At 38.0% G+C, this 15,120-nt stretch overlaps 1 protein-coding gene across 13 annotated transcripts in view; it reads right to left on the reverse strand.

The window, feature by feature from the left end:
* The window catches only part of sox6 (SRY-box transcription factor 6), a 152,278-nt gene that overhangs the window by 115,671 nt on the left and 21,487 nt on the right, over positions 1-15,120 (reverse strand). For 8 of the 13 annotated variants that reach the window (XM_083558474.1, XM_083558472.1, XM_083558475.1 and 5 more), the window contains one exon: positions 12,771-12,821. The exons of 4 other annotated variants lie outside the window; for them this stretch is intronic. In XM_083558474.1, coding sequence (XP_083414600.1) covers positions 12,771-12,814 — 44 coding nt within the window. In that variant the 5' untranslated portion in view covers positions 12,815-12,821. Of the gene's footprint in view, positions 1-807; positions 858-12,770; positions 12,822-15,120 lie in introns of those variants that run through there. One more of the 13 variants, XM_083558471.1, reaches the window with a different exon arrangement.

Below are 15,120 nucleotides of genomic sequence, written 5' to 3' on the forward strand. Positions count from 1 at the left end.
TTAGGTTAGGTTAGGTTAGGTTAGGTTCTAGTGCCATTATCAGCATCAGAATTAGAATTTAGCATTCAAAATAGTAGTTTAAATAGCAATCAAAGGAACAAAATACCACATATAGACAAACGTTTTGGGACATTTGTTATTTCCAGCCATATAGGGTTCTTCCTCAAAGTCTTACCACAAAGTTGGAGGCAATTTAATAGGATGTCTATAGCTGCAGTAGTATACAATTTTCCCTTCATGTGAACTAGGAAACCCAAAGCTGTCATGACAATGTACCTGTGCACAAAGCAAACTCCATGAAGATATGGTTTACATGGTTTGGAGTTGAAGATCTTGAGTGACCTGCTCTAGAGCTCTGACCTCAACCCTATTGAACACCTGTAAGATGAACTGTAATGCTGTCTGAACCCAAGGCCTCCTCTCCCTACATCAATACCTGACTTTACTAACACCCTTGTGGCTAAATGAGCACAAATCTCCACAAACACACTCCAAAATCTAGTGGAACATCTTTCCAGAAGAGTGGAGGTTATTATATTTACAAATTTGGACTAAATGTTGAATGGGATGTTTAAAAAGCTCATCAAAATCTTATGGTCAGGTGTCTACAACCTGTTGTCCATATAGTGTAGCATGATTTAGAACAACATGACTTAAAATTCTGAATGAAAAAATTCCAACTGAAATGATTCAGCACTCGTTTCAGCACTCGTTTCTAATATATGTTTTTCAGGATAAAACAGCACAGTAGTCATACATCTGGAGATGACCTGAGATGAAGAAAATCAGGGAGTACGTTTTATTTACCGTTTCCTCAGCACCGAGCCAATGCCAATGAACATGGCGACTTAAAAGCTTACTCTGCACACGGTAACATCATCTCTCCAGTTACTCAGTCAGAGAAGTCATGTTGACTAACACGTTCATCTTTAACTCGCTATTCTATTCCTTTTTTTACATGCTTCTTTTCCTGGCAGACGTGTGCGTCACAAAAAGAATGAAATCACAGCTTCAATTGCTTCTGTTAGTAAAAGTAAAGAAAAAAAAAACTCATGAGTGTGTGACTGGATACGGTGTATGTGTGTGTGTGTGTGTGTGTGTATGTGTGTGTGTGTGTGTGTGTGTGTGTGTGTGTGTGTGTGTGTGTGTGTGCGTGTGTGTGTGTGTATATCTGTCTCTGGCTTCCATCCATGACTCTGTTGTGGTTCCGTTCCACCGCAGTCATCCTGCGTTGTGAGTTTTTCTTTTTATGCGTCTCGTCCGAAACCAATATGAAATGATCAGGATAATCTCAGCTCTCCTCATCTCCCTCACATAGCCCAGGAACACAAAGAACTTCTTTGTGTGTGTGTGTGTACTAAAGACAAGCTGCATAGACGTGGATCACAGTTGGCAAATCAATCAAACATATTAAGTAAGCACGTGTTTGGAGTCTAAGACATTCAATAGAGGAGTTAAGAGGAAAAAGTCGAAAGAGGAGGAGAGCTGAGTAAATGAACATCACTTCTGTTTGTCTGTTTTTACAAGCGCCATAAGCACAAAGGACAAAGGGTTTAATAGGACCTAAGCCTTATTGCATTGTCAACCTCTGTCTCAAATGCAAATATTTTAGATGAACTTCAAAAAAGACCTGACTACTTTCTTAAACAATATAATTACTTTCACATAAATATAAAAAAAAATCAGGGACCTTGCCTTATAATCTAGTAGCAAAGATTTTATTTATATATATATATATATATATATATATATATATATATATATATATATATATATATATATATATATATATATATATATAAAAGACATCAATTTTACCAAACACTGCACTTAAAACAATCAAAATCTGTCACAAAACCTCACTGCATGATTGTCTCACAAGGTCTCTACAGAGTTACACAGTAAAGTGAAATAGAATTTCATTTAATTCCATTAAACAATCAGATTGCAGCTCTAAAAATGTTTACCGCTTATACACTCTGTATAGACGACAATTAAAAAAAAAATGCAATGAATGAAATAAAAAAAAATTCATCCAACAGAATAAAACAAAAGTCAACAAAGTCTTTTCACATTTTCCGGTGGCTGTTGGTTTGGTGGTGAAGAGACCACAACAAGGTGATAAAAGAGACACTTTTGTAAGTTCTTTCTCTTTGTCTTTCTTTTCCACACATGCATACACATATTTAATAATAATAATGATAAAATAAATAATACTAATCGTAATAATAATAATGATGCAAGTGTTATGCTCTACACTTCCTGTGAGGTGAACACTAGATCAGAAAGAGTCTAACACAGTGTCCGTTGCCTGGTTAAGCTTAAATACGGAGTGCAAACAAAAAAGGAGGGTAAACATCTAGTGAAGGCCAGACAAATATTTGATAAGAGGATAGGGTCAGAACCAGAGCCACAGACTCCGCCCACATTTTTTCCCAGTCCCACTACGAGCCACACTTTCACTCCTCATCCTTTATCCCTGTACACTCCACCTCTCGGTCGCTCAGGCAGCAGATGTGTGTTTCACAGCCCTGCCGCGCGCTAAAACCCAATCCGCAAACAATAGCCGTGTGCTGACAAAGGTCGCCTTTCGCAATACACATGTTATCCGTGTTATCGGAGACCTCAAACACACAGACACACACACATACATACACCCACAAACCAGAACAGCACGCTCTGGACAATGTCCGAGACGACACAATCCCAACCTCTTAATATGCTGATTAGTCGAGTTTAAGCTCCTTATTTAACCCTGAGCTGAAAGTCGGAGTAAACACAGGCAATCCTATTAACCTATTAACAGTTCACAGGAAAAGATTAACACCAGCCACCATGCTAGCCATGCTAACAATGCCATCCATGCTAAATTAGACACTGATAGGCTCCGGAGAAAAAAGAAACATGCAGCAGTAACTCTCAATCATCAAGTTCCTCTAGATGCACTTGTAGTGTATGTTATGTCCAGTACAGGAGGTACTAAAAATAATTCAATTAAAATATAATTTTACTTTAAAAAGACAATACTGAGTATATTTTGAAATATTTAGCGAGACAAAATCCAAAACTTCTATCCAAAAGTCTTCATTTTAACATTATTTATTCATTTTATTACAGATTGTAAATCAGATTTTATATATATATATATATATATATATATATATATATATATATATATATATATATATATATATATATACAGTGGTCCCCTGGACCTCGCGGAGGTTACGTTCTAAGACCCAACACATGTTCCCGAAAATCCACAAATTTCGGATGCACCCCCACAGCCCCTATGGTACCCTAGTGAATTCATCTAGACATTGTCGCTTTAATAAAATATTTATTTTATTAAAATATAATAAAAATGTAAAATGTAATAAAATATTTGTTAGTAAAAACATAGTTTAAAATGTTATTCCTAACGTTCCTGAACATTCGATCCCACTACGGATTCTCGCAAATTTTAAGATAATCCACAACTTGCTGTTAGTTAGGTTCCAAATAAAAACCTCACAAATTATTCCGAGCCGCAAGTTCCAAACTGCAACTTATCGGGGGCCTTTTTTTTTTTAAAGTGAAATCAAGAAAACAAAAAGGCAACACACACAGACACATAAAATGTGTTATAAAGTAAGCTCTGTACTAATTTATAAAGCATGTGTCTGACCGTAATTATCCATGCTTGTTCATACTGCAAAAATTCATTAAAGATGTCATTAGCTAATTACAGGCTCAATGCTGTAAAATTCACTGAAGCAGTTCAGAAACGTAATAATAACCCAGATCGACTCAGAAAAAGTCCAAAAAAAAAAAGAAGCAAAGAAGTGCTGAGTAAAAGCTGAATCCCTGTGCTTGCTCAGTTCGTCACGGCTCCTCTGCCTCCTTGTGCATTCGAACTCTGTTCCTTTTCACCGTGAAGTGCAAACAAACTCATAAGCATGTATTTTTTTTTACTGTGAACTTCTAAACGGCTTTGCTTACGTGCTGCCATATTCCTTTTTTTCCAAAGTTGACAAACAAACAAACGAGGTTTTGTTCAGTCGGCAGATGCGCAGTGCTTTTAATTCTGACAAACGCAGGCGGTTTTAGGGTAAATATTTAACAGCAAGCCATTTAGGCAGAAACAAAGCATATGTGTGTGTGTGTGTGTGTGTGTGTGTGTGTTTGTGTGTGTGTGTGTGTGTGTGTGTGTGTGTGTGTGTGTGTGTGTGTGTCAGAAAGCAGTCTCTTGATGAGTCATTTCTAAACATGTAATGAATAAGTGAAACTGTACTTTCTCCCGCTGTGTGTGTGTGTGTGTGTGTGTGTGTGTGTGTGTGTGTGTGTGTGTGTGTGTGTGTGTGTGTGTGTGTGTGTGTGTGTGTGTGTGTGTGTGAGTCGATATTGGTACCGTTAGCTAATTTGCTTCTGCTTACATGAACCATACATACATAAAGCACATTAACATTAATTTCACACTTGATTCGGTGCTAGTGTATGCTCTTCAAAAAGGTTTCTCAAGGCTACTATTGACGTTTTAATGATTCTGGTGTTCTTCTGGCCCACTAGTCTAAGTGTATTTGTGAAAAATAAATAGTCCAATGCATTTTCCAACAAAGTAAAATAATTGTTTATCAGTTTTTTATTTGTCACAGTAGTACTGTGCTGCTCTGGGGTTACACAATTTAACAATGTTTATTAATAATATTAATAATAATAATAATAATAATAATGATAATGATAATAATAATAATTTTACAATTACAATTTGAATTTACTGTTTAAAATATCATTAAGGGTCAAGAACATCTTGGAGGACGGTTCTGGGTTCTGGGTTTTCATTCACTGAAAAGTTTGTTTTGCTGAGAAGGTTCATAAAACTATTATTAAACCATGCTGCTTCTGCATTGTTGCTCCTGGTTTTACTGGGTATTGTGAGCAATGATACCACCAAGCCACACCCTTTGGTGAAATCCTGCCCACATTCAGGAAATTTATGTAAAAACCTAATCAGGGTTTGGACACACCTGTGTGCTGTATTAGAAATAAAAATGTGTGTGTGCTGTATGTTTGAGGAAAAAGAGGAATTCTTAGGGGTGTTTAGGTGATTTTCCCAAAAAATCCCAAAATCTTTAAATGTGTTAGGAGGTGAGCATTAAAGCAACAAGGCCACGGTGCTAAAAATGGCAGCTCGGTGCTCCGTGCTAAAAATACCCCGGGCTTCTCTCAGCCAACGTGAGAAAGGCCTGAATTAAGCTCAACAGGAGCCTTAAGATGGATTCAAATCTATGCCTTGGATCTTATGTTCACAAAAAACACAGCTCAGGTAGATACACTGCTCTGTACGCTTTATCCGGAACATTCATGCTGAGAAGCAGATGGCAGATGACGGACATTGTTCCTCGAGTCATTATCATCTAATGAGTCACGATTCGAACCTGAGAATCTACGTCCATGTGCTGTTTAAACATTCTCTGCCCTTTTGAACCTATTCGCTATTAGCATTATCATGCCAGTTACACATTCCTATTCTTATTATTTCCTACTCTTTGAGAGGATTACATCATGACGCGGAGGTCCGGCTTGGATGTCAGTCACGAGCGTCAGAGAAGAACACCTCGCGGTGAGTAATACTTAAACACCCGGTGCTTATGCCAGTGTGTATACACGTACACCATCACTAGCTGCTCGGATTGCGCTAGTCTGAGCCCACGCCAAAGACACCAATGAGAGCGGCAGCTGCAGCAGCATGTCCTTCCACACTCACACACACACACACACACACACACAAACAAGACCGATCATAATGGGTGTCTTAATTGAGTTTCGCTGCTTTTTGAGCGTGCCATTATCCAAAGCTAATGACGTCCACTGGTCCTCTCTCTCATACCTTGAGTGGGTCTTGAGCGAGCCTCTTGTTTCCAACAGTTGAAGATAACGCAACGTTAACAACTACACCCACCCAGTCATCAGCGATCTGCATATTCAATAACTTCCGTAATTACGTGCGCAATTCATCAGATCCCATCTGATTGCAGAGGGGAAGAGAGACAACGCACTAGAGAGAGAGGTAGAGAGAGAAAGAGCGAGACATAGAGAGGGGTCTGATTCCTCGAGGACGTGAAGTCTAATCACAAAAACTAACATGATAATTGAAATCGGAATGGGAAGGCCGGGAGCGAGGCAGACACGAGGCTGCTGTGAGACCCAGAAAAGGCGGAAGCACTCGTAGCTCGAGAGCAAGTGAGGGCTGATAACAGATGCAGACAGATGGGAGGAAAGAGAAAAAATGGAAGCAGGACAAATACAAGGACCTGTGAGTCACCGTATGATGCCGTCAAAAGCAACATGAATTACAAAGAATTATTTCAATTTTGTTTGTCTTCTTAACCTCAAAAGAAATGAAAAAGACAGACTGGTGGAACAGGAACAACAGTTTATTGCTACTCTAACAGAACAGGAACCATAATTGTAACCATCAATTTATTATTAAATAAACAATTCCAATTTTGTGTATAAATGTAATAAAAAGATATTTTAGTGTTCTAAGGTTGTAAAGAACCCTTTTTGTTGAAAATGTGCTCAGTGTTTAACTCTTGACAGTTTCTAGATCTGAGGAAGACAATAATCAGGAAGAATTTGGAGTTTTTCATATCACACATTTAACCAGTCATTAAGGGTTCTCTAAAGGTTCAAATTAACTTTATGAAATTCTTTTTTCTCTTTTTAAAAAAAAATGTAAGAAATTTTTTTTATTTTTGCAATCTGCCAGAAAAGTGTCTCAATTTATAAGGACAGACATTAGATTGACATTCTGGGGAAGTCAAAAAATCTGTCCCTGATCTTCAACACTCCACGCCCCGGTGGGTCTGTTCCTCCAATGGCCAGAAGATTAACTCAGAGATAAAGCTGACGATGAAGATGAATGTCTTTATGTCGAGCGCTCTACTTTACAGTCTCTTCCATCTGCTGAATCTCATACTTAGCCATAATTAGCAATGCCAAATTCATTAACCCGAGCCGGCGTTATAGCGAAACCCGTGCTATAAATTAGCTTAATGTGAGCGGACATATTCCGCTTGTAATAGGGGGATATAAAAGGTGAGGAGAACCACCAAAGGAACCGAGACTGTACATCATGAACATACTTTCTGTGACACACAAAACGATAATGGATCTTAGGCAATTTGGAGCTGTTTTCTAGATTACTTCGATGCTTGGAAAGAAGTGGCTCTTGACTTTGTCAAACACGTCGTCATACGCATCCCCCTTATAGTATTTTATTGAATGTGATACAATTATGTTTCTACATTAGCCAGATAAAATGCTAAAACAACACAATTGCTAGACTCTGGAATAATATTGATCATGGACGCGTTGGGTGTTTGTGTTGGACATAGCCGACAGACAGAACGAGCGAGTGGGCGAGCTTAAGTGCAGACGAGCGAATTGGGTTATCAGCTGCCAGATCAGGTAAAAAAAGAAGTGTCTTATACCTTATCCCTCACTTTTTTCTTCCTCCTCCTTTTTTTTCACATTAGATTGGATACTGGACGGGTTGCGAGACAGCCTCCGTCTAATTTGCGTGTTTATTTTTCTTACGGAACTCTGCCATAAATCTCATATGTGTTTATTTAGAGTCAGTTAGCAACAAGTAGATTTTGGCCATGCAATACTTTTATTTCCATTCTGCCTTCTAATGTGTGACATTTCCCCTTTCTTCCTTCCCTTCCTCCTTCTTCTCAATCTCCTTCGCTACAGTGAGTGAGTGGAAGATCTCTCTCGGTGTAAACAAACCGCTATTGTAACAGCAGACGTGAACTTGTTTCTGTCCTTGGATTGCACCATGACCTCGTTCCTCTGAGCTCTTCCTCTCAACACAGAGCCTGTTAGGCCAGGGTTCCACTTTGTTGAAGAAAAAAAAAAAAAAGGGTCTTTCAGCTCTTTCTCTCGCTTTCTCTCTCTTTATTTTTTCAAGGCAAGGTGGTGGAGAAACACAAGTTCATTGTCCTCCTCACAGATGGACGCTGGAGTTACTACGGCAACATGACTAATCCTCGCTTTTTTAGCACCTTCCTTTTTATTATTGGCTCATCAAGTGCCTAGCTTTTAACTCGTAACTGGTGACGCTGACGCTCATGCTGTCCTCCCTCTAATTAGCTTCGATTCCCGTTTGCACAGAAAACGCGATGAGCTAATAGAAAATTTGCAAAATAATGACATCCCGGGAGTGAGCGATTCCTCAAAGAATAACAAGAATGAGGCCATTATGGAGCAGGAGCTGTGGATGTTTCCAATCCCGCTTCGTCCACCATGACGAGGAGTATAATTGTCCCGGCGTCAGTCGTCCACACAATCAACAAGGCATTGTTGGAGACTTGAAAATAAAAGAGTGCAGAGAATAGCTGCCATCATGATTGGTCCGATTCTCATTTCTCAATTGTTTTCCAAGAGAAGATCCTTAATGGAAAGGAGGGGTGTGATGGATAAAAAAATTTTTTTGTTTTCCCAGGCTTTTTTCTTTTCTTTATACTTTGGAAGTAATCAGGAACCATGAAGAATGTAAAGCCTGGATAGCTTTAAATAAAACTTAAAGCACAAAAGAATCTGATGCATTGTTTTCCAATCACACTATGTACCATCATGTTAAAAAATTATTCCTATAGGACCACAGGTTCACTGAAAAAAATAATAATAATCCAACTTAGTAAATGTAATTGGTTATTGCACTTAAGTAGTTTTTTCTTGTATCTGTACTTTACTCAAGTATTTTTCTTTTTGGGGAGAGTTTTACTTTACTTTTTTTTTTTACCGCTCATTTGCACGGTCAAGTCAATTATTATATCATGTCACGGTCAATGAACCTGGTCGGAGTGTGCACCCACTGCCCGGAGAAGTTCCCTCATTCATACACTCAGAAAGGAGGGGCGAGGGTTGGGTGACGTCACCTCAGCCTTCAGGGTTTCCAGTGGGCAGAACATTTAGAGAGTAATAAAAGATGGAAGAAACTCCTGACTGTAACTTGCCACAGCACCCGTGGCCTTATTTGCATGATTTTTTTTAAGTCGATGAAAAGAAGGTTTTTAGCTCATAATAATTTATTATATATCAATCAGTCTTTGACTCATTAATATTATTCTAATAATAGATTGTGCTAGAGTAGCAATAGAGTCTTTACACATAAACTGAGTTGATTAGCAAAGAGTCTTGTGATAAAAATGATAATAGGAACATAACAGACATAATAAATCATTGTTCTTGAATATTTAAGTACATTTGAAGGGAAATACTTCTGTACTTTTATTTTAATGAAAGTTTATAGGGAGCACTTTTACTGGAGTAATATTTTACCGAGTTTATCCCTACTTTTACTGAAGTACATGCAAAGTACGTGTACTTTGTCCACCACTGTGTGCAGTCACCTCCAAATTCATACAAAATTGTGCACAAGTCAGGAAAGGCTGGGTCATATTTGATCTACTATAAAAAGTAATCCTGATAGACTGACTGAAATTTGGGGAACATTTTATGTCGTACATGGTTAAAAAAGAAGCTTTTTTTGCTTTGGTATAAAACAACACACTGTAAACCAGGTTTAGAAGGGCATGTAAGGGCCAGAGAAACAGTAAAATAATTTTACCATAAACACAGTAACAGAACATGTGACCTAATAATAAGCCCTTAAGTGCTTATAATGAAGCATAAAACAATCAGTTTGTGATAAAAGAAGGTGTGTGTGTGTGTGTGTGTGTGTGTGTGTGTGTGTGTGTGTGTGTGTGTGTGTGTGTGTGTGTGTGTGTGTGTGTGTGTGTGTGTGTGTCATTATAGACTATACAGAGACTACAGTAAGAAGACACTTATCCTGTCTTGATAGAGCAGAAAAACAAATCCCGTAACAGTGGTTAGTCATCAAGGTATTACTAAAGTGTTGAATTTAAACAAGAGCATATATTTTAAGTTATGATTATTTTTCCAAACAACGAGTGTGTGGGTTTTTTTTTGTTGTTGTTGTTTTGTGTGGGAGATTCTTTGAGTCTTATCCAGGCTATGAGGAACGAGGGAACAACAGAAAAAAGAAAGAATGTTAAGCCAGCCCCCTTTTGCTTCATACACCTTTGGCGGAGCTTCATTTATCTTCATCTTGTTCGACTAAATTAATTAACAATCTCACTGTTACACACTTTCTCCTTTCATTACATCAAATAATGACAGGGTAGAGGAGGCAGAGGAGGAGGAGGAGGACAAGGAGGAGGAGGGTCTCTTCTTGTGGGATTAGTACAGTGACTGTTAGAGACATCTCTGCATGTGTGTGTAGCCACAGGGCCGATCATTTTCTTTTGTAACACACCTTTTCGCAGCAGATAAATGAGACATGCCACAGGGTTTTATTTGCTGGAGTAGTTGCTAGGGAGTAATTCATCCAAGGAGAGTAAAAACACGTAGCACTTCGAACACTTCATGGTCGTTAGAGTCAGTACAGCGTGAAGTTCAAAACAAACAGAATACTTTACCTCACTTTGGGAAAAAAGCACAAAGAGAGAGTTATGAAATAAATGTGCAAAGAAAACCAGGGGCTGATTTTTTTTTGCAGGATTTGCAGGATTCCAGAACTTTGAATTCAACAATAAAAAAATAATAATAATAATACAAATAAATAAATAAATAAATAAATAAATAACATTTTTAATAGCTTAAAGCGTTCACTTTTCAACAGTAAAAAGAAAAAAGATCAGGGACACCAAGCTACAGGCCAAGCAGAAGATCAATCTCAAAGTGAGTTTGATGCTTTTAATACTCTTGATATCACACCTCCTTAAAATGCTCTGTGGGACTTTTTGTCAGGGAATTAAAAAAACAACTGACAAACACATGAGGATTAAAGTAGAATTCTAGGGAAGCATTACACTCCAAATAAAATACACTTCAGAGGATGGAAAACTGACCAAGGAAGAGGACTTGGAAAGATGTCAATGAAATAATGAGGAGTTCACAAGGTGCTGGTCCATAGAGTGATTTTTTTCAACTACATGTCTTTTTGAGCAGTCAGGGAAACCGGAGAACCCAAAGGAAACCCTTATAGATACTAAGAGAGCATCAGTGATATTCAATAGAAAACGCTAACCTGATAAGTGGGATCAAACCCTGGTGAGAGCAGTAACAGATCTAGCAAGTGTGAGGACTTCAACAGCCATCTTTTCAACAGGTGTCCCTCTGAACACTTCATCCAGATAAAGGTGTAGCATGCACTTGCTCCTAATCTTATAATAAACGTCAAAATGTAACTGTCAATCTATTTAACATTGCTCCTAAAGTTTCGAAACTTGATTCAATTCCGCTAATATTATGTACACTGTTTACGTTTGAAATGAGGTCATGATGTTTTGCAGCATGCTACACTCTCTGACTAGCAAACTCGGTGACGTTATATCAAGAAAAATAGAATTTGTAGTTATAAATACATTTGTAAATAAAATTTTAAAAAATGACAACAATCTCACTTAGCTGAGTTAACTCATGTCAGGCTATTTTAAGAAGGCAAGATATTTCTGAATTTGCATAATTATGCATATTCATGAGTCCTGTCATTCTCAATGAAGGTGAAGGTGTAAACATGTTCTTGCCCCCCCCCAATAAAAAAAAAACTCTCCCATGCGATTATTTCTAATAGTTTAAAATGACAGACAAACAGATGGCTATCAATTTAAGGTTCTAAAAATGAAACTATGTGCTTTGCTCTGTCTATATGAACACCATATTGATTTCAAAACCACACAGAAGTGAATTTGGCAAGGAAAAATCATTTTTAAAAGAATAAATAAACATTATTTAAATGTATTATTTAAGTCTAAAATTAACAATTTATTGATCCGAATTTGATGTTCTAAAAGACATACGATCTCGTATGTCTTTTATAAAAACAACAGGAAAAGTCCTTGAAATTCAAGTCACATTCATCATAGCATCATGTTTTTCTCCATCTATGTGTATTCCAGCAAATTGCATACACAGAGAGAGAGAGAAAAAGAGAGAGAAACAGAAAATATATGCTGTTAATTTAATCAAATAAATGACCTTTTGAAAAAGAAATCAAAGGGGATTCATTAGCTTTAGTAAAGTTTGGCTGACAACAGCTTTGAAAGGCAGACGCTGTCACTGCTTTTAATGAGAGATCGCTAATTAGGGCTGCTACTCGCAAATTCGAGACAGGGGGAAGGTGCTCAGTGCACAAACAGCCCGATGGCCTACACGCTCGCTCTCTTATTTACTTCCTCTGTGTAATGACAAGCACAAATTCTTAATTAGAATCACAGGAAGGTGGTGAAGGAGGTGGTGGTGGAGGTACGAGGTAGGGGGGTAAAAAAAAAAAAGTCATAACTGGTTTTGACTCTTGTGGTTGTTGCACAAACACACAACAGGAAGTGGTGAAAAATAATCAAAGAGAGAGGGGGGATCTAAGAGACACGTGCATGCAGAAAGAGGGAGCAACGAAACGAAAGTCTTTCGTTCTCGGGGCTGAAGGGAGGGGGCGGGACACACATGCTTTCAGTTGGACTGACTTACCGAGGCAGCATCGTGAGCATGCACACACACACACACACACACACACACACACACACACACACACACACACACACACACACACACACACACACACACACACACAAACACACACATACGCACTCCTGCTCAACAGCTAAAATGCTAGGTGTTACTACTAGATGGAAAGACAGATACAGATACAAATGAGTGTTTTTAAACCCACCCTAGACGAAAAAACTAAAGCAACTGACCTCAGTAAAAAGCTGCTACGCAGAAAGCCCTCCATGTTCAGCATTTGGGTTCTGTGGCAGGAGAAATACACAGAGAGCCATTGTAACTTTTTTAGCACAAAGAAATTGGCACACAACGACAAGACAAAAAAAAAATAAAGTAAGAAAGAACTACTCCTTTTTTTTTTTTTTTTATCTTCCAGGAAAGAACAAAGCTTGGTTTCCACAAGTCTGAAAAGCAGCCATTTGTCATTAGTGCGTATGGTTTTCCAGCCTCAAGCTGATGATATGTTATCGTATAGCGCCCCGGTTCCCTCCCTACATTCTCCGCTAAAGAGCAGAACAGCAGTGCTGCAGATGCCGGCCATGTGTGACTGGGCCTTTGTGGATTTTGGGCTTCTGAGAGCCCAACCACAAGGGCCTTAGCCGCGGCATCGCTGTGCCAACACAGTGCCAACACCGTGCCAACCCAATAGCGTATCCGCCATCCAGGCATGCAGGGATATAGTCATGATGTCACCACACACACACACACACACACACACACACACACACACTCATACACACACTCATACACACACACATTCATACACACACTCGCTCAGCAGCCTCTTGCACCGCAAATGTATGAGCACGTGTTTGGAAATTGAAGCCAGATGTTCTCCATTAGCCTCTGTTATTGCTCTTTATATATACATACATCAGGACTGGAACAAGGAATAAGAAAAAATTTTGAGAACCCTTCACAGTTTTATAAAGAACACTACAACAGTGTGTTGACCTTTGCAGAGAGTTCTAACAAGAACCTAACCTATAAAAAAAATTATTCTTCTGCTTCATATTCTTATTATTGATATTCTAGCACTAATTATAATAATAATAGCAATAATATCAATTATTATTATTATTATTATTATTATTATTATTATGATTATTATTGATATTAATATATGTTATTATATTATCATCATTATTGTTATTATTATTATTTTTATTATTATATGGCATTAAATGTGCCATATACCTAGAATTTTATTTCTGTGGTGTAGGTGTTTATTTATTTATTCTTTCTTTTTTATATTTCCTGCAACCCTCAGCAAAATAATTTATGTATTATATTTTTTTACTGATACATTCACTTTTGCGTTTTTTCCTCTTGTTTTCAGTTTTTCCTTTACTGAAATTTCTTTTTTTTAATGCTATTAATGTGAATAATGTCATAAAAACAATTAAATAATTGTCTTGTTAGTTAACAATTAACAATTTGTCTCAGGTCATTACATCTCTCTCTCTCTCTCTCTCTCTCTCTCTCTCTCTCTCTCTCTCTCTTTCTCTCTCTCTCTCTCTCTCTCTCTCTCTCTCTCTCTCTCTCTTACTGCCACCTTCATCCTTACTAAAACTCAGCAAAAAGATGCCCAAATGCTGCACTTCTTCCTAAATCCTTCAGGCCACAGTGAGATGGGTGTTATTTAGCCTGTGTCACTCCTCCTCCCCTTTTCTCTTTCGCTCTTTTCTCTTTCACCGTGTGAGAGAATGGAAAGACTGAGAGAGGGATACAGTTTCTTTTGCTCCACTGACAAATCCACAAATCGGGGTTGGGACTTTTCTCACAATCAGGTGTTTAAGAAATGAGTAGAAAAAAAAGAAGGAGACGAAATGAATATGAAGAGAATGTGCTTAAGACGAATAAGAAGTTGCCACAGTAATGACACAGCGAGAAAACAACAGTCAAATCGCAACCAATCCAATCAAGCGTGTCTCCTCGGCACTGTTAAACACACACAAACACCTCAAGCTTTCTCACACTCTTTAAACGTTTTTGTCAGTGGCACCTACTTTATGTTATGTTATAATTTCCATTACAACAGCTTGTTCACAACGGACATGAAGAATCATCAAAATTTGAAGAAATGTCTATTTACATTGATAGAAGTCTCTGGTGACACATTTTCAGGATGGACATTCCATAACAGTGGATAAAATAGATAAAACGTAAACTGTAACTGGCATATTGCTGAGGTAAAATGGGAATAAAACACTACATCAACTGCATCTGAGAGTATAGGAGTCACTGTTTTCCTTTTCTCGGTTTTTCTCTGTAGTTTATATCTATCTCTAGCTCCTGCCCTGCCCTCTGTCATTTATACTCATAAATAATATGCAGCACACTAAAGCCTTTGTGTCAGTCTCTCTTGGCTGCCATGTTGCACCTTGGTTTCCTATTATTGGCCTTTGTTTTATCTTCTGTCTAAAAAAAACTCAGCAGGTAAGATTGTGCACACATTTTACCACATATGGTTAGCTTAGCCTAGTGTAGTAAGTTTGTTTACTTTTGGACACAAGCAGCTCTGTTTGTTAGTCAGGTTACCTA

This window comes from Silurus aristotelis (assembly GCF_946808225.1).
Source record: "Silurus aristotelis genome assembly, chromosome: 13".
Classification (NCBI taxonomy): Eukaryota; Metazoa; Chordata; class Actinopteri; order Siluriformes; family Siluridae; genus Silurus; species Silurus aristotelis.